This window comes from Adiantum capillus-veneris, chromosome 14, assembly GCF_014529385.1.
Source record: "Adiantum capillus-veneris isolate H3 chromosome 14, ASM1452938v2, whole genome shotgun sequence".
NCBI lineage: Eukaryota > Viridiplantae > Streptophyta > Polypodiopsida > Polypodiales > Pteridaceae > Adiantum > Adiantum capillus-veneris.
This window is the reverse complement of record NC_140944.1, coordinates 130,759,380-130,779,860: the sequence shown is the minus strand read 5'-3', so window position 1 is coordinate 130,779,860 and position 20,481 is coordinate 130,759,380. Positions and strand designations below refer to the sequence as shown.

The window sequence follows — 20,481 nt, the reverse complement described above, 5'->3', positions numbered from 1 at the left end:
AACCTTTGAACCATCAAAAAGAAGAGGCCATAGGAAATCCTATGCCGCATGGAAGAGGTCGTCCAAGCTGAAGAAATTCAAAGAGAGAGGGAAGAGCATCTCTTTCCTTACCTAGGATGGTACCTTTGGTGCTACGGACAAAGTTTAGCCTCTATCCAACAGTTCGATGCAGCGTTTGGAGATGAGGGCTTCACGGAGTCCTCTAAGCTACGCCATGTAGCTATGCTTTTTCAAAAGTCCACCAGGCAATGGTGGTCTAGTCTACGAGCCAACGGTGAAGCTCCACGAACATGGAAAGCTTTAAGAGCTTCCATTATGAAGCAGTTTTTGGCCACCGATGCCAAAGACAAAGTACTCACCGAATGGCAAAGCTTAAAGCTCTCTCCCTATGAATCCATCCACAAATATGTAGACAAATTTTGGGACCTACAACTGAAAGCCACTGTCTTCAAAAAGTTGGATTTTGGAGAGCAAAAGCAACAATTTTTTGCGGGCTTAACCGAAGAAATGGCGGAGTATGTCAACTCCCAAAGGCCACGTACCATATCAGCGGTAATACACCATACTATGGTGGCCTCTCGAATCAATTTCCAAACGAGGGCTAAAAGAAATAATAAGCCCCCGGAAAACAAGGGTTCCAATGAGCCTAAGGGGAAGGACAATGTCCAAAAGTCTCCTAAGGGCAACTCCAACAAAACTAAAGAGAAGGGAGTTTACAAAGTTAAGAAGAAACTCTCTCCTGAAGAGCTTGAGCGTTATCGCAAGGATAACCGGTGTTTCAAGTGCGGCGAACAAGGACATGCGTACCGCACTTGTCCCCAAAAGAACAACCGCCAAGATCCTCCTAGAGCTTCCTTGGTTGAAATCCAAGAGGAGGAGACTCACCAAACTCACCACAAAGGATCTCCTCTATGCCATGCTTGGGGAAAGGTAAGAGAACATGATGCTTTTATTCTCTTTGACCCTGGTTCTACTCACAATTTTATATCTATAGAGTTGGCCACCAAGCTAGGCATACAAGTCTAAGAGAAGGGAGATGTCCTACCCGCAGACAGTGCTTTCAAGGAGCAAGAAGCTTCAGTCACTCCCTTAATCGGGAAATTGAGGCTTCATGTTCAAAGCTATGTGGACAAAGAGGACTTCTTTATCTCTCCTCTCAAGCATGAGGATGTAATCCTAGGGGCACCATGGTTTGATCACCTGACTGCCAATGTTAAATTCCCTGAAAGGAGAATCTCCTTTAAGTTTAGGGAAAAAGACATGTATATAGATGCTAAGGAAATGGGTAACACTATCCCCATTGTACATACACCAGATTTCAACAAGTCAATAAAGAGCTCTATTTCCGTGTACATGATTTTTGTTAAAGATTGTCAAAATGAACCTAATGCTTTAGCAAAAGATAATAAAAGCAACCAAAAGGAATTAGAGTTATCCAATTTTCTCAAGGGGTTTCAAGATGTTTTTATTGACGACATCCCTTGTGAGCTACCTCCTAAACGAGGTAATGATGACCATGCAATTGAACTTCTTTCGGGAAGTTCACCGCCTAACAAAACTCCTTATAGAGTTTCTCAAGCTCAACAAGAGGAGATTATGCGGCAAGTGCATGAGTTAGTTGAGAAGGGCATGGTTTGGCCTAGCTCATCTCCATTTTGCTCACCTGTGCTATTAGTGCAAAAGAAAGACGGCACATATCGAATGTGTGTCGACTATAGAGCACTAAACAGTATCACTATCAAGAATAGGTTTCCTATTCCACGGGTAGAAGACCTATTTGATAAGCTACAAGGATCGACCTACTTCAGTAGGATTGACCTAAAAAGTGGCTATCATCAAATAAGGATAGTTGATCAAGACATTGTAAAGACCACATTTCGCACCACATTTGGTCTTTACGAATACATTGTCATGCCTTTTGGCTTGACCAATGCACCAGCTACATTCAACCGCTTGATGGAGAAGCTGTTCAGGCCTCATCGAACCTTCAATGGAGTGTTCTTTGATGATATTATCATCTACTCTAATTCATTAGACGAATACAAGCAACACCTCCAGGTAATATTCCAAGTTTTAAGAGAGAATAAACTTTATGTTAATCAAAAGAAAAGTGAATTTTTCTTGCAAGAGATTCAGTATTTAGGTCACATTATCTCTCAAGATGGCATCCAAATGGATCCATCAAAGTTAGAGGTAATAAAAGGATGGCCTAAACCAAGGAATCTTTATGAACTAAGAAGCTTTATAGGTATGTGTGCATACTATAGACGCTTCATAGAAAAGTTCTCACAAATTGCGGGACCATTACATGACCTAACAAAGAAAAGCGTTAGGTATACATGGTCTGCTAAGGAGAACAATGCTTTCGAAAAGCTTAAAGAAAAGCTTATCTCTCAACCTGTGCTTACACTACCGGATCTCTCAAAACCATTTGAGGTCCAATGTGATGCTTGTGGTGATTGCCTTGGACCTGTTTTGCTCCAAGAAGGGCACGCCATAGGCTATGAGAGTCGAAGGCTCGACCCTGTTGAGCAAGACTTAGGCATATATGAAAAGGAACTCCTTGCAGTTCTACATGCCTTAGACTCATGGAAGCACTATTTATTGGGAACTCCTTTCATTCTGCGAACGGATCACCAAAGTCTTAAGTACTTCATGACGCAGACCAAGCTCTCCGACAAACAAATGAGGTGGGCAAATTTTCTTTCGCAATTTAATTTTCATATTGCTCACATTGCTGGCAAGCATAATCAAGTAGTTGATGCACTCTCAAGATGGATGAGAGTGAATGCGGTTTCCATAGCAACTCACAATGATCTATCTTCAATGATAGATGAGTATGCTATTGATCCCGATTTTAGAGATGTGATTTCAGCCCTTGCATTAGGGAAGAAAGAAGAACCATTTACTTTACAAGATGGTTATCTTCTCTACGGCAATAGACTATGTGTTACTAACTCACTACGTGAGAAAGTAATGTATGAATCTCATGCTCCACCTTATGCGGGGCATAGAGGGATTCAGTCTACCTTAAAGGGAATTGAAACATATTTCTATTGGCCTACCATGAAAGTGAACATACAAGAGTATGTTTCTAAATGTGTGGTATGCCCAAAGAGAAAATTTGATAGAGGGAAGCAACTTGGATTGCTTCAACCCTTGCCAATCCCTAATTCACCATGGGAGAGCATATCCATGGATTTTATCTTTGGATTGCCTAAGTCTATCCATGGGAATACGGGAATATGGACGATAGTAGATAGGTTCAGTAAACAAGCTCATTTTATACCTATCAAAAAGATTATCAAAGCCCATCAAATGGCAACCCTCTTCATTTCACAAATTTTCAAGTACCATGGCTTGCCAATGTCCATAGTGTCGGATAGAGATCCTAGAATGACCAGTAATTTCTGGAAGGTTCTCTTTGAGATTTTAGGGACAAGACTAAACTTCTCTTCGGCCTATCATCCACAAACAGATGGCCAAAGTGAAATAGCTAACCTAACCATTCTCAATCTACTAAAAGCCTATGTAATGAAAGTAGATCAAAGATCCCAATGGGAGAAGTACTTACCCTTAGTGGAGTATGCTTACAATAACACTGTACATACTTCCACGAAAAAAGCACCTTTCAAGGTAATTGAGGGGAGATCAAAAAGTCCCTTGCTACTTAAGGTACATGGGAAGATCTTCGTTGCAGATGAGTATAGCCGAGACCTACAAGAATCTTTTCAAAAGATTAAGGATGCTATCTCTATCTCACAACAAAGGCAAAAGGCTGCTGTTGACAATCACAGAAGAGCCCAAGCCTTTAAAGAAAATGATTGGGTCTTATTAAAGTTTCCCAAGGCTCAATTAAGGCACACGACGGGCAAGAATCCTACGGGACACCAAAAGTATTGTGCTAAACTAGCAAAAAGGTACTATGGTTCCTTCCAGATTCTTGGGCCAATCAATGAGATGGCCTACCAAGTTTCCCAATCATTGGCTCATACAGAATGCTTTCCATGTGAGCCTATTAAAGCCTTACAAAGGAGAGCCACCTCAAGAACCAACTATTGAAGGCCCACCGGAGATCAAGGACCAAGAGGAGGTGCTGCAGCCCGAGTCCACTTTTGAAGATGCTAGATGATTGCAAGGCATACAATTAAAGGATAACCTAAACCTTGTCAATGCTTACAATGCTTCCCAAGAGTAAGCAAATGTACAAAATGTTAAAAATGACAAAGTTTTTGTCTTAAAAGACTCTCTTTTTCTTTATTGTGCACAAAAATGAAGTAGTATGCATGCTTACATCAAGTTTGTGGAGACGACGTCTCCCAAACACCAAGTAGAGCTTGTCACTCTACTATGGAAGACTGATAGGACTAATGTGTAGACATGCTTGCGGAAGCCTCAGGCTCTCAAGCGCCAAATGGACTAGTCATCCATTGTGGAATGATGTCGTAGGTGAAGGAGTACGAGCGGAAGTGCGACGCGAGAGAGAGTACGAGAAGAAGAGCACGACGATATGGTGAACTCGCTCTGTTGTAATGTACAGAGCATAGTGAGTTCTTATTAGGTTTTTACAAAAGAATATGTGTACATACCTGGCGGCCCGCCCACTTACCTGGGCGACCACATTGGGCTTTATACCCCAACAACCTCCCACTTAAAGTCCAATGTGGTACTTTAAGTGTGAGAGAAGCTACTATACAAGCTAATATACAAGAGATGTAGAGAAGTGATGTACTACCCTACACCTAATTGCTTGCAAAAATGTGCAAAGCTCTCTGAGGGAAGTCCTTTTGTAAGTAGATCAGCAGGATTTTCTGTGGTGTGAACTTTGACCAGATGAATTTTCTTATCCTCGAGCATTTCCCTGATGAAATGATACTTCACATCCACATGCTTTGTCTTTGAGTGATAAACTGGATTGCGAGCCAATTGTATAGCACTTTGACTATCACAATATAACACAGGCATCTCTTCTTTGATTCCCAAATCTGTTACTAGTCGATTAAACCAAATTGATTCTTTGCATGCCTCTGATGCTGCAACATATTCAGCCTCTATAGTAGGCTGAGTAACACAATCTTGTAATCTAGAACGCCATGATACTACTCCACCAGCCAATGTAAAGACATACCCTGACGTAGACCTTCGGTTGTCTAAGTCACCTGCATAATCTGAGTCACTAAAACCCTTTACACGTAGCTCCAGACTCCCATAGCATATACGCATACTCTTTGTAGCTTTCAGGTATCTCAATATTCCTTTCACTGCCTCCCAATGTTTCTTTCCTGGGTTTGACATGTATCGACTTACTACTCCCACTGCAAATGCAATGTCTGGGCGAGTAGCAATCATTGCATACATTAAACTACCCACTGCAGACGCATTTGGAATCTTATCCATTTCAGCCTATTCTTCCTCGGACACAGGACAATCTTGTTTGCTAAGTTTCACATATGGTGGCAATGGAACACTCAGTGCCTTTCCCTTCTCCATATTGAAACGTTCCAAAACCTTGTCAATATACTCTGTTTGAGATAACCAAATCAACTTCTTTGATCTGTCTCGCTCAATGCACATACCAAGTATATGACTTGCCTCACCCATGTCTTTCATGTCAAACGATTTTGCCATCTTTGACTTCAAAGCTGAAATTTCTTCCAAGTGCTTGCCAGCAATCAACATGTCATCCACATACAAAATAAGGATCAGCCAACTGCCATCCTTAGCCTTCTTTGTATATAGACAGTGATCGAACTCACTACGTTTGTAGCCTTGAGAAAGCATAAACTAGTGGAACTTATGGTACCATGCCCTCGGTGATTGTTTTAAGCCATAAAGACTCTTTAACAACTGGCATACCAAATCTTCCTTGCCTTTCTCAACAAACCCTTCTGGCTGCTGCATGTAAATTTCCACATCTAAATCACCATGCAAGAACGCTGTCTTGACATTCATTTGGTGCAACACCAAATCTAATATGGCAACCAATGCAAGAAAGCATCTCAATGTAGTCATCTTGACCACCGGAGAGAAGACTTCATCAAAGTCAATGCCTTGTTCTTGCTTAAAGCCCTTGGCAACAAGCCTTGCTTTGTACTTTGGCTGACTATCATGAGCGGTGATCTTATACCTGTAAACCCATTTACAAGGTAGAGCCTTTTTGCCCTGTGGTAATTTAACTAGCTTCCATGTCTGGTTTTTATGCAGAGCTGTCATCTCTGGCTGCATGGCCAATTGCCAATTCCCGGAGTCCTTCATTTGCACTGCTTCCTTGTAACATGAATATTCATTTCAATCAGTCAACATGACATAGTTCATAGATGGAACAAACCTATTACGAGGTCGCGTGATACGTCCAGATCTACGCACAATAGGTGGCTCAGGCTCAGCCACAACCTGTGGTTCCAATCTATCCTGTCCTTGCTCCTCTTGAGCCCTGACATTTTCTCTTGCATGTGCAGGTCCATCTTCTTGGAAGACAACTCTTCTAATCTCCTCAACCCTTTCTGGTTTAGAATGATATTTGGCTTCATTAAAGTGAACATCATTGCTGCGGATAATCTTTCTGGATTCGGGATCCCAAAGTCTGTACCCCATCTCACCAGAATTACCATAGCCTAGAAAGATGCACTTTCTACTCTTTGGCTCAAGTTTGTTCCTAAATTCCTTTGGAACATGAGTATATGCCTCACAGCCAAAGACTCTGAGATGCTTGTATGAGGGCATTTTGCCTGACCATACCATCTCTGGCACTGAATCCTTTTGCAAAACCTTGCTAGGAGATCTATTTATAAGATGAACAGCTGTTGATACAGCTTCAACCCAAAACCCATTTGGCAATTGTGCATTAGACAACATACTTCTGACCTTCTCTTGTATAGTCCTATTCATCCTCTCAGCAACACCATTTTGAGGAGGATTGTAAGGAGCAATAAGTTCACGTTTTATACCTTTTGACTCACAAAAGTCCTGAAAGGCCTTTGAAACATTCTCTCCACCATTGTCAGTGCGTAAGCATTTAAGCTTCTTGTCACTCTGATTCTCCACAAGTGTCACAAACGTTTTGAAAACACTAAACGCTTCATCCTTGTGCTTGAGAAAGTAAACCCAATACTTTCCTCGAGTAATCATCTATAAATGTCATAAAGTAAGAAGCCCCCCCTAGAGATAGGTTAGGCATAGGTCCACACAAATCACTATGAACAAGTGCCAACTGTGTATCTCTTCTACTACTTCTATGCTTATGTGGCTTCATAGTAGTTTACTTTCCTGGGAAAAATTCGGAAGAGTTTCCCCTGTAAACTGACCTCTGAACCAATATCAACCTGTCAAATGAACCAAGAAAGCTTCAGATTCTGCATAAATTTCGGCAGAGTCTCCTTTGTAAAATGGCTCTGGTGTACTCAAAAACAGCTCAAAAAACCACAGTCTCTCTAACACTGTAAGTTGTGGGTAAACCTGTCCTGCACCTGTACTGTCCTGTCACTGTCCTGTAAGCATAGACTGCGACAATGCCTCAACTGCAGTAAAGCAAAGATGCAATTCCAACTGTCTAACTCACAGTCAATACATCCTAGCTGCCTATCTAAGGGTGCTCGAGGGATCGCTCCAAGACCTGTATCACCGAAAGGATCTCAATATTCGAGAATTCCCCAGCTCAATAAAACCTCACTCGACCCTCAACAAAGGCTGCAATAAATCTGACAGTACATAGACTTCCCACAAAGTCATACATCCACAAATTTCCCACTATATGTTGTAACCACTGCGGCGGTTGTTTGCTCCGTGACTCACAGCCAGCAAACCCTCAACAGACATACATCATCTCTGACAATACATCCCATGTGGAAGTACCTGCAATGTCAGGATGAAATCTGGAATATCAAGCAGCAAACACAAGCTACCTGATGAACTAGTGGATGTCGCCTACAGTCTGTGTGTAGATGCGCCCGTGTAGTATGTGACACGCCTCCAAGAACTGTGAGCCGTCCTTCGATGTGTAGACAGCCACAAATCAGCACTCTGGGAGTGCCGATATCCTCAGCACCTGCAGTCGTAGGCCGAAACCCCAAATTTGCAGAGTTGGATATGCACCCGCCGAGACCACGTAGTCGAAAATGGCATGCGCAGAACTTTGTCGAAGCCGAACGGTGGCCGAGATGACCTCAGAATGAAATTCTGAGAACACCTAGCCCTTTGGGCTGACCCACAAGAGTTGGGGCTGTGTCTTCGCCTGTCAAATTTCACTCCAATCTGAGCTGGTGACTCTAGCCTCCTGTAGTGCTGCCCCGAGCCTCGATCTGAGCTCTGATACCAGTTGAAGGAGTACGAGCGGAAGTGCGACGCGAGAGAGAGTGCGAGAAGATGAGCACAACGATATGGTGAACTCGCTCTGTTGTAATGTACAGAGCATAGTGAGTTCTTATTAGGTTTTTACACAAGAATATGTGTACATACCTGGCGGCCCGCCCACTTACCTAGGCGACCACATTGGGCTTTATACCCCAACAGTAGGGTAACATAGGGATCCTCTACCCGCTAAGAAAAGGACTCATGAATATGCTTTATCTTCTCTACAGCGTAGTCGAGGGCGACTATGATTTCAAGAGAGAGGTAATGTCATAATAATCAATATCTAATTCTCCTAAATGATTTTCTCATGTTAAACTGATCATTTAATATGGGGAAGTACCAGGGGAGAAAAAGCTAGAATATTGGTTAAGCTAGCAGACCGGCCACAGTAGGGATCCAAAGGAGGGAAAATAGGGATCCAAAGGGGGGGCCATCTTCAAAAGAGCCATGTGCAACAATGGGCTAAAAAGACCCTAAGGTTCAGCCCATTAAGACTTCCAAAATTCAAAGGTTGTGTCCAAAGGTCAACCTTAAGGGAATTGGATGCGTTGTGTGTGTACAAAAAAGTCTTTGCAATCCCTACTTGGGAGGGGGCGAGCCTTGCATGTAGGGGATGAGAGAAAAAGCCACACACACACACACACACACACACACACACACACACACAAGCTCCCTTTACACAAAGGGAATGAGGGACACATGTCAGCTCCCTAGGCCAGATGCCCACAAGGTGTACCCAATTCCTATTGGATGGCCTTGGAGGTGGACCAATGAGAATTAGGCTAGAGTAAATCTAGTTTAATTAATTTAAAAACACTTAATAAAAAAACCAATGAGAATTAAGTCCTCTAGAAGACTATTGGACAGTCTCTCAAGGGGTCCAATGAGCATTCAGCAGCCCAATGGCTTTCCTGATTCCTATTGGCCAGGAGGAAAGGGGTCCAATGACAGTTTTGTTGAATTATTAAATTACCTAAAGCTCTCACAAAAGGGGAAAGGGGGACACATGTCAGAAGGCTATCACTTATGCTGCTTAATAGTCATTGGCTTGACCTGGGGAGGTCCAATGAGGGTAGAGCAAGAGCAAATAGCAAGAGGGCTCGCCCAAGAGAAAGAGGGGGCTGATTTTTGCAAGGCATTATCACACACACACTCACACAATCTCATGTGTGAAGAAAAGAAGACTATCTCTTCCCAAGATTCAATGGAGAGCTCATCACCTACTCCAAGCTTGTGAGATAGAAGCCTACATCGACACACTCTTGGCATGTGGATGCAAATCCAACCAAGATCCAAGCTTCAATGCATGTTCATCTCCTCTACCATGCTAATTACTAAGCTAAGCTATGCTAATATGAGTGATTATGTGAGGAGATGTACATCTTTCTCGTAAGATACTCCTTCTTCCTCTCAATCTACTCTCATACCCTGCTAGCTCTCACCATCTTCGAGGGTGTGTGAGGTCTTGGGTCTGAGACCGGGAATAATTAATGTTGTGTTTGCTAAGTGTTTTGCTTCGTGCATGAAGCTTTCATCTTCATTGCACTAGCTAGTCTTGAAGGAACACAAAGAATTGTATTGTACAATGTCTCTCTTGATGGGAGGAACCATAATACAAAGCCTTTTGGAGGGGGGACCGGCTCCATGCAAATCCGGTCCTCAACTGTTGTCAATAGCTTAATTTCTCTCTCTTTTGAAAGTATTGTTCATGCTATCTAACTAGGTGTTATGCTTTTTGTTTCTCTCTCCACCCAAGCACTCTTGTAATTCTCATTAGGAATCTATTATAATGAAATGCCCACTAAGTTCATACTAATTTCCGCTACACACAAGTTTTTAGGCCATTAAATGTACAAAGGGGGAGAGAGCTAAGAAGAGAGAATGAGATAGCCCTTAGGGGGTTTGGTAGTGCGCACTTGTTTGGATGGAGCCACCAAGACGATAAGCAGAGAAATGACAGGGATTACAGAGCCAGGGAATCCGGCGAATGAACGTGTGTGTGTGTGTGGTAGCATTTAATGCGTCAATTATGTGTCCTTTAAGACACCTCCAAATTCTCAGTTACCGAATTACCTACTATATTTCACCCAGGATTACCTAGGTCAATTAGCCCCAGTAAATAATGTTCAAGAAATTTAACAAAATAACCTTAAATTTTGTAGCAGGGCAAAAAGACCACCCAAATTTACACCAATTCCAAAATTACCAGTTCCAATATACCAGTATATAAGTAGCACCAGTCCAAATATTAAAGAGCACAAACCATACAAGTACCAAATACTAGTGTAATACCAATATGCAAGTAGTATCAGTACAAGTATTACAAGCAGCACTTGTATCAGTCTAGTATAATATTGTACACAATCAGTACTGGTTCCAGTACCAGTATATCACATAAGTAGCAACACTCCTAGTAGTGTATAATACCATACCAGTACCAGTACAATATAGTACCAGTTTATAATGTCTATACACTCCTTACCCTATCTTAGCCAGGTAAGGGGTCAACCTATTTTTTCACCAGTTCTAGTATCACTAGTACCGGACTAGTGTAGTAACAGTCCACAAGTAGCACCAGTACGAGTACACAAGTAGCACCAGTACAGTATACATACATTACTAGAACCAGTACAAGAAGCACCAGTACCAGTATCAGTACAAGTATTACAAGTAGCACTTGTATGAATCTAGTATAATACTCTCACCAGTTCCAGTATCACTAGTACCGGACTAGTGTAGTAACAGTCCACAAGTAGCACCAATACGAGTACACAAGTAGCACTAGTCCAATATATTATAGTATACATACATTACTAGAACCAGCACAAGAAGCACCAGTACAAGAAGCACCAGTACCAATCCAGTATAAAACCTAACCAATTACAATACCAGTATATCACACTAGTAGCAGTTGTACCAATTCAGTACAATCCAATTCCAATGTCAATACAATATATAAACACATAGCATCAGCACCAATACATATGTAACACTAGTATCAGTCTAGTATGTTATATTACCAGTATCAGGACTAATCCACAAGTAGCATCAGTACCAGACCTAGCACTAGTGTCAATATAGATAAATAAACACATTATCCCTGCAAAGTGTGTGTGTGTGTGTGTGTGTGTGTGTGTGTGTGTGTGTGTGTGTGTGTGTGTGTGTGTGTTAAAGTTCAATGCAATACAATACCAGTACCAATTTCACTAGTAGCACAAGTACCAGTCCATTATAATACTATACCCAAACAGCACCAGTTACAGTACTAGTTACTATAAGACACCAAGGACTCCCTACGGCAACTCGCCCTAGTAAATAATGCCCAAGGACATTTACACACTATCCTTATACTATCCTAGTCGGGCAACAGGTCCACCCATTTTTTTACACCAGTACCAATATCCCCAGTACCCAAGTAGCATTAGTACCAGTTCAGTATAAACCAGTACCAATACCAGTATCATTTTAGCACTAGTACAAAAGTGGCACCAGTACCAGTACACAAAATAGCACCAGTCTAGTCTTTAATAGTAGACAAACAGTCTAAGTACCCTAACCTGTTCACTACTAGCACACAATTAGCACCAGTACCAATCTCATAAGTAGCCCCAGTATCAGTTCAGTATACTACTGTACACAAACAGTCCAGTCCTAGGACTAGTGTATCACACAAGTGGCAGCAGTATCAGTTCAATACAATAAAGTATTAGTACATGTACCAGTACTAATTGTGTATATTGCAGTACCACTGCCAGTACCAGTTTAGTGCTAGTACACCAGTGTCTACAGTACCCATACCCAAGTAGCTTTGGTCTAGTATATTATAGTACACAAACAGTATTGTACCAGTTTTAATTCAATACCAGTACACAATTAGTAAAACATCATTAGTGACTGAGCCCAAAAACCAATTAGTCGGAGTAGAAAGTGTATAAACAAGGGATGCGCCACAATTGCCATATTCACAATGTACTTCGCAACCACATACTGCTATATGAGCAGCTTTAACCAAAATTATTATAATTCACAACCCATTCTGGCCATAACAATATTCTGCCATCGTCATCATAACCAACCAATCCTTCAATGCATTTAATCAGTTTCCTAGAACCAAAGACGCAATAGTTGAGTAATAATATTGTACCAGTACACTGTTAGCACCAGTACCAGTCTCACAAGCAGCCCCCGTACTAGTAAAATTCATAAAAAGTATCAGTCCCCTGACCAGTATATCACACGGCACTATCAGTTCAGCGCAGTAAAGTATAATAAACTACCAATATCAATATAGAATAGCATCAGGACACAAGTGAACCCAATATCCGTACATAAGTAGCATCAGTTCATAAGTAGTATCATTTTAGTGCAATAAAGTACCAATACCCGTGTAGATCCATTTTGCTTCAGTAAAGTACCAGTACATGTTTAGTGCAGTACTAGTACGTAAGTAACACCATTATTAGTACACAAGCAGTATCAGTGTCAATCTAATATAATCAGTACCCGTACCAGTACTAGTACATAGGTATCATCAGTACCAGTACCAACTCTATAATCAGTACACAAGTAGTACCAGTATCAGTATAGTGATTTTGACACTTTATTCTAGCATTGTGTGCGCGCGCATGTGTGTGCGTGCGTGCGTGCACCCACCCTTACCTAGCCACCATAACTAATGCGTCTAGTAGGCCCATTAGATATGGGGTAAAAGACTAAGTAATGCAACATCAAACCTGACCCCAGGCCATTCTTTTTTACTCAAAGCCGTTGTTATGGTGGAAATCAGAAGTCGTTTTTGGAAGCCTTTAGCTTGAAAGTTTTGGAAGCCTTTCGCTTTTTGCAGATGACAATTGTCGTGTTCGATCCTTTATCTAGATCCACAATGAACCATTCTGACTTAAGCTTGCAAAAGGCTAAGGAAAGTTCATCGGTGAGACACATCCACTCAGTGAGTGTGCACTCATGTGGGAGTTGTGAGACTAGACTGGAAAAGACTTCCACCATCTTTTTTTTCAATTCTTGTCGAATTGCTACCTCCAATTGGATTTTACTGATCAAGTTGGCCAGACATTTAGAAAGTGATTTTAAAACAATACAAGGATTAAGTGGTTGAGGAGGTATGTGATTGAGGCCTTTAGACAAGAGACATCTCACAGAGCTATTCTCAATAATAGAAAGATTCGTGGTACAAACATGGCTTCCAACATTGTCAATTTCCACTGTAAACTCATTCCACTAGTAACAATCACATGACAAGGGTTTTCCTTTCCTAAGTACCTCATTAGAGTGTACCACATGTCGTATGGAATCTGTAAATGTCCACCCAATCCTCACTTGGCTGAGTAGATCCAAATTACCAAATGTAGTGAGAAAGGATTTGTTAAATAGAAAACAAGGTGAAAAGAATTCTAAAATTTTGTTTGCAAAGACACAATGAACAAACACTCCATGCCCACTGTCCTCTTGAGAGATCAGATGCATTATGCCAACCTCATTACATAGTACCTGCATTCACAAATCCAATAAGCGTTTGACAGGATATCCTCTTCCTCTCCCTCTAATCATGCTTCTCGCTTTCCCTCTCCCTCCATATGACTCAACAGAAGAAGAGACTGGAGTGAAAAAGGATGTGTACGAGGAAGTGGGTGATATAAGAGAGTTGGGTCTTTTAAGAGTAGGTGAATCCTCAGCATCCGTGTTAGGTTTTAGCAATCCTAGGAGAGTTTTAATACCAAGATAGTTTCCATAAGTACTCAAAAGAAGCCCATATTTTTTTGCAGCTAGTTCTTTGAGAAGAGAGAGCATAATGGAACGGAATTGAATAAGTGCCATTTGAGCTAGCACAAGTTCTTTGGTCTGTCCTCCAAGCCAAGAGTAGAACAGGGAGAGGTAGTGAGCTGAAGGAGTGTCAGGGAACATGAGATCTGCGTTGTTGAGGGCATACCATATAGCATGATTAAACCAAATAGTGCTTGATTCATACGAAGCCTTAGGGTCAAGAAACCGACAAGCACATTTGACATAAGGCTTGTAAATGTTCTAAATAGACTCAGTGTAGTACTCAGAGTTACTTTTGGAGAACTCCATCAATCCCATTGTATGTACATATAAACGAGTATTTGAGCCATATTTCTTTGAATCAAGGAACGGCATAGTAAAGGGAGCTTTAATAAGGTCACCTTTATCAAGAGATTGGACACTTTTAACACTTTGAGTCGCTCTTCTTCTATTGAAGCAACCGAAAGGTTGGCTAGAAAAACCCAGGTCTCGATAGATATGGGAGCTAAAAACCCTTTGTTGGGCAGGGCTCAAAGGTGATGGTCCACACCAAGAGACTCGATTTCAACTTGTTTGGAAGGCAAGAAGGGAAAAACTCGGGAAACTTTAGGTACCATTTCCATTAGCGAGGTTTCACTAAGAGAGCACATCTCTTCTTGAAAGGGCTTTGACAGCATCTAGGGCCAAGGGGTCCCTGCAAAATAAACCGTTCGATATAGTTTGCACCGAAATAGACGGAGCTGAAACAAACCCAGGTGAAAGACCACATAAGTTGCATAAATAATTGGTCAATTCAGCACCTTCAGAAGAGAATTTAGCTAACTCTTCTTTATGAGCAAGTGTCAGGCAAGGGATGTTCCCTATGAATTTGGAGAGATCTGCAACCCCTGCCTTAGAGTTATTGACAAGCTGGGTGAGGGTATGGACACACTTATCAAAAGACATGGTTTGAACCAAGGAATTGGCTACATTAGTAGAAGCTCCTGCTATTAGTTCTGATGCCAAAAGATCATGAATGCATATGAGTACTTGAAGCGATGCTTTAGAAAGAGGTTCAGTAGGAAGCTCTAGCCCTTGAGATAGTGCTAAGCTCTTCATTGTCAAAAAAATTTGTGTTAATAATTGACATAAAAGACTAATAGTAAGAGCTAGTAGCTTCTTCAACCTTCAACCGACCAGGAGAACCTATAAGGATCGTGTGAAGAAAACCCCATCCCACAGGCATCAGTCCTAGGAACAACTTACCAAGGACGAACACCCCGAGATATAATATAGTAACTACGTCTTTGAATAGTATCTCTACTACCCTTGGTGTTAAGTGTGTGTGTGTGTGTGTGTGTGTGTGTGTGTGTGTGTGTGTGTGTGTGTGTGTGTGTGTGTGTTCAAATAACAATATACATAAACACCAAAGGATTCTTTCAAAATTACAAAGGACACTAGAAACTACATCAGTGAAAAGGTGGTATAATTCCATTCATGGTATAGAATGTACTTTATACATATGCACATAGAGTAAGAGCTTGAAGATGTATTAATATACCATCTTCACTCCAAGGAACTTTGAAAAGCATAGTTGAGAAGGTAACCCACATCTGCACCCATGGAAACAACGCAAATTTCAGTTAGTACTCGCATCGTATGCAGGTGATGCATGGGTATCCCACATGTTATAGATGTCACCCAACTAAAAAAAATTTCAAAGATAATTAATAATAAATGTGAAGCTACTCATATAATCAACGATGCTTTCCTTTACAAGGGATGCCATGGTCTATAAATGTGATCCAAAACACCAATGTCCAGGTGCTCGGGAGAGACTCTATGGTTCATAACTTTGATCCAATAAACAAACATTTATAGCTTTATGAGGAGCCCATTTACAACCGTATTTACCACAATCCACAACCTTTCATAACCATTATCTTACCATACTCGGCCACAATCAATCATAGCCATGTTCACAACATTAATAACCATATTCGGCCAAGTTGAGCACTTTTACAAAGGATCAATATATCACCACTACATCGGCATAGATCATATATGAGCAAGAATGGTAAGCTCGCTACCAACCCCACAAGCACACATTAGTCTAATAACCATTGTGCCCACAATCAATCATAACCCTGTACACATCACCCATTCATTGCTAAAAGATTAGATGTTAAAGTTCTAAATCCATAACATTAGGTCATTATAGAATGAAACCGAGTGGTAATGGTAAGCTTGATAACCAACCCAAAGGCACACCATCAGTATCATACCAGCCACTCCAGTCATAACAAAGTATACCAAGTCGTATGTTAACCCCTCAATCAATCCTATCATATAGGGCCATTTGCAAGAGCTTTTTTCATTATATTTTAGCAAAAAACAGTAACTTCAGGCAACATTTATCTTGTGTTTGCAAGAGGATACTACCTTTAAAAGTATTCTAAAACTATGCAAATTAAAAAGCTCGTAGCTATTTATTGCCCATACTCACTAACCTCAAACGGAATTTCATAGCGCAAACAGATGGATGTACATATATTTGCCAAGGATAAGTTAATCACAAACTATAAGGTGCCAAAAAACCTCCCCGTAGTAAGTGATACAGTGGAAGTTGCCATTCATGTATAATCTAGCATATGCATGCCGACTATAACAACAAGTGAATCATATCACAACCAAACAGTTTGGACAAAAGTTCATATCAATGCCATAGGTCACCTGAGATTGAGTCGGAGTAGCCAGCTCCACAATAGCCTGCTTATCTTTGCCTTTTCCATAGAGCCAAGAAGTTTACCACAACACCACTTGCAGGTAACACCCTCCCAATCCCAATGTATAGATAACAACTCTCAAGTACACACATACACACCACAGAAGCATACAATACCAATACTAAGTGAGCATGGGAGCTCACCTTTATAGTGTTTAGAGCAAGTGGCCACATTCCTCCAGTGCAGTATGGTGGGCCCATCATCAAAAAGTACGATGAATACAGCAGCGCCATCTAGTACAGAGACAGGGGAAGAGAGAGACAAAGAGAGAGAGAGAGGGGAAAAAAGGAGAAAGAAAGATAAAGGGGGAGAGAGCTAAGGAGAGATAATGAGATAGCGCTTAGAGAGTGTTGTAGTGCAGACTTGCCACGGTGGAGCTACAGTGAAGTTAAGAAAAAAAAAATGATAGGGATTACAAAGCCAGGGAATCCGCCAAATGAACATGTGTGTATGTCTGTGTGTGGCGGCATTCAATGCATCAATTAAGTGTCATTTAAGACACCTCCAAATTCTCAGCTACCAAATTGCCTACTATATTTCACCCAAGAGTCCCTAGGTCAATTAGCCCCAGTAAATAATGTTCAAGGAATTTAACAAATATCCTTAAATTTTCGTAGCAGGGCAAAAAGACCACCCAAATTTACACCAGTTCCAGAATTACTAGTTAGAGTATACCAGTACATAAGTAGCACCAGTCCGAATATTAAAGAGCACAAACCATACTAGTACCAATACTAGTGTAATACCAATACGCAAGTAGTATCAGTACCAGTATTACAAGTAGCACTTGTATCAGCCTAGTATAATACTGTACCAGTACATCACATAAGTAGCAATAGTCCTACTATAGTATAATACCATACCAGTACCAATACAATATAGTACCAGTTCATAATGTCTATACACTCCATACCCTATCTTAGTCGGGTAAGGGGTCAACCTATTTTTTCACCAGTTCCAGTATAGCTAGTACCGGACCAATGTTGTAACAGTCCACAAGTAGCACCAATACCAGTACACAAGTAGCACTAGTCCAATATATTATAGTATACATACATTACTAGAACCAGTAAAAATTCAGTGCCTGTACACAAGAAGTACCAGTACAAGTACCACCAGTACTAGTCCAGTATAAAACCTCACCAGTTATAGTACCAGTATATCACACTAGTAGCAGTTGTACCAGTTTAGTACAATCCAATTCGAGTGTTAGTACAGTATATACACACATAGCATCAGCATCAGTACATATGTAACACGAGTATAGTCTAGTATTATATATTACCAGTATCAAGACCAATCCACAAGTAGCATTAGTACCAGACCTGGCTCCAGTACCAGTAGCATCAGTGGCAATATAGATAAATTAACACACTATCCCTATCAAAGTGTGTGTGTGTGTGTGTGTGTGTGTGTGCGTGCATGTGTGTTAAAGTTCAATGCAATACAATACGAGTACAAGTTTTACTAGTGGCACCAGTATCAATCTAGTATAATATTGTACCCAAACAGCACCAATTACAGTACTAGTTACTATAAGACACCAAGGACTCCCTAGGGCAACTCACCCCAGTAAATAATGCCCAAGGACATTTACACACTATCCTTATACTATCCTAGCCGGGCAGCAGGTCCACCCATTTTTTTTACACCAGTATCAGTATCCCAGTACCCAAGTAGCATCAGTACCAGTTCAGTATAAAGCAGTACCAATACCAGTATCAGTTCAGCACTAGTACACAAGTGGCACCAGTATCAATACACAAAATAGCGCCAGTCTAGTCTTTTATAGTAAACAAACAGTCTAAGTACCATAACCTGCTCATTACCAACACACAATTAGCACCAGTACCAGTCTCATAAGTAGTCCCAGTATCAGTTCAGTATACTCCTATACACAAATAGTCCAGTCCTAGGACCAGTATATCACACAAGTGGTAGTAGTATCAATTTAGTACAATAAAGTATTAATACCTGTATCAGTACTAGTTGTGTATATTATTGTACCACTACCACTAGCAGTTCAGCACTAGTACATCAATGTCTACAGTAGCCGTACCCGAGTAGCTTTGATCGAGTATATTTTAGTGCACAAGCAGTATTAGTACCAATACTAATTCAGTACCAATATACAATTGGCAAAACATCAAGCCCAAAAACCATTTAGTTGGAGTAGAAAGTGTATAAACAAGGGATGCGCATATCCACAATGTAATTCGCAACCACATACTGCTATATAAGCAGCTTTTACCAAAATTATTATAATTCACAACCCATTCTAACCATAACAATATTCTACCACCGTCATCACAACCAACCAGTTATACAGAATAGCACCAGGACACAAGTGAACCCAGTATCATTACATAGGAGCATCGTTCTTAAGTAGTATCATTTTAGTGCAATAAAGTACCAATACCCATATAGATCCATTTTGCTTCAATAAACTACTTGTACATGTTTAGTGCAGTACCAATATGCAAGTAACACAAGTATCAGTACATAGGTAGTATCAGTGCCAGTCTAGTATAATAACTACCCATACTAGTACCAGTACATAGGTATCATCAGTACCACTACCAACTCTAGTACCAGTACACAAGTAGTACCTATATCAGTATAGTGATTTTGACACTTTATCCTAGCAGTGTGTGTGTGTGTGTGTGTGTGTGTGTGTGTGTGTGTGTGTATGTGTGTGTGTGTGAGAGAGAGAGAGAGAGTTTTATAAGTTAATGGATACCAACAAATGGCGTTTTCTTTTGCACTGGTTTTTTGCGGAAAAAAAACACGTCTGGCAGAGCGTTAGGTTGGCATTTTGTGAGCTGGCCTGGAGTGGCCTCGTAAAGAAAACCTTTTTTTTTCTTTTTCACTATGAGTGTGGTTCATATAGTAAGCCTGTACAATTTTCATGTCGTGACCAAAACTTTCTTCAAGGATTTTGATTAACGCTGATAAGGTTGCTTAACTCCAAAACAGAATGGGATATCGCAACTTGTAAAGGTGTAAAAATGGCTTTATTGCACTTACTCATTAGCAGGTAAAGAATTGTAGGGTGTTCGACTACCAAGGAAAATAAACATTTCAAAGTATATAGCCAAATAAAAGTATTACTAGGAAAAGTTCAATCCATCATAGACAGAGGTTCAAACTGATACGGAAATATAGGAACCATGTATGTTTACTAGATACTTTTTAACAGAGAGAGGGATCGTAAACCAACCCAAAAAAGGATTTTACTCGTGGTTTTTGTAATTCCAAGCATGGATATATGAAAATGTAGTTTTAAAATAAAAAATTAAAAATTTACAAGTCCTTGGAGAGATATTCCAAACAATCCTGTTATTTTTTCACTTCGGTTTAAAAAACCAACTTATGGTAGTGGGTTAAAAAAATAAAATCATAAGACTATTGTGTGTGTGTTCCGGCCCAAAACCAGGCAGACTCACTCTATGAGACAGTAGACCCATAGATTGGGGCCTACTGCCTCATCAAAGATATGATGGTATTTATGTTGATTCTAGGCCACTCATTTGTATTAAGTGATTGAATAATGGTATTCATTATTTTGGGTTTTAGAAAAACCATTGTG

At 40.7% G+C, this 20,481-nt stretch overlaps 1 protein-coding gene across 2 annotated transcripts in view; it reads right to left on the bottom strand.

Annotated features, from left to right (window-relative positions):
* Window positions 1-20,481, bottom strand: part of LOC147443120 (uncharacterized) — a 131,477-nt gene that overhangs the window by 8,554 nt on the left and 102,442 nt on the right. Inside the window, exon 6 of one of the 2 annotated variants that reach the window (XM_086529048.1) lies at window positions 15,668-15,719. The exons of the other annotated variant lie outside the window; for it this stretch is intronic. Coding sequence (XP_086385174.1) covers window positions 15,673-15,719 — 47 coding nt within the window. The 3' untranslated portion in view covers window positions 15,668-15,672. Of the gene's footprint in view, window positions 1-15,667; window positions 15,720-20,481 lie in introns of those variants that run through there. 2 annotated transcript variants of the gene reach the window in all.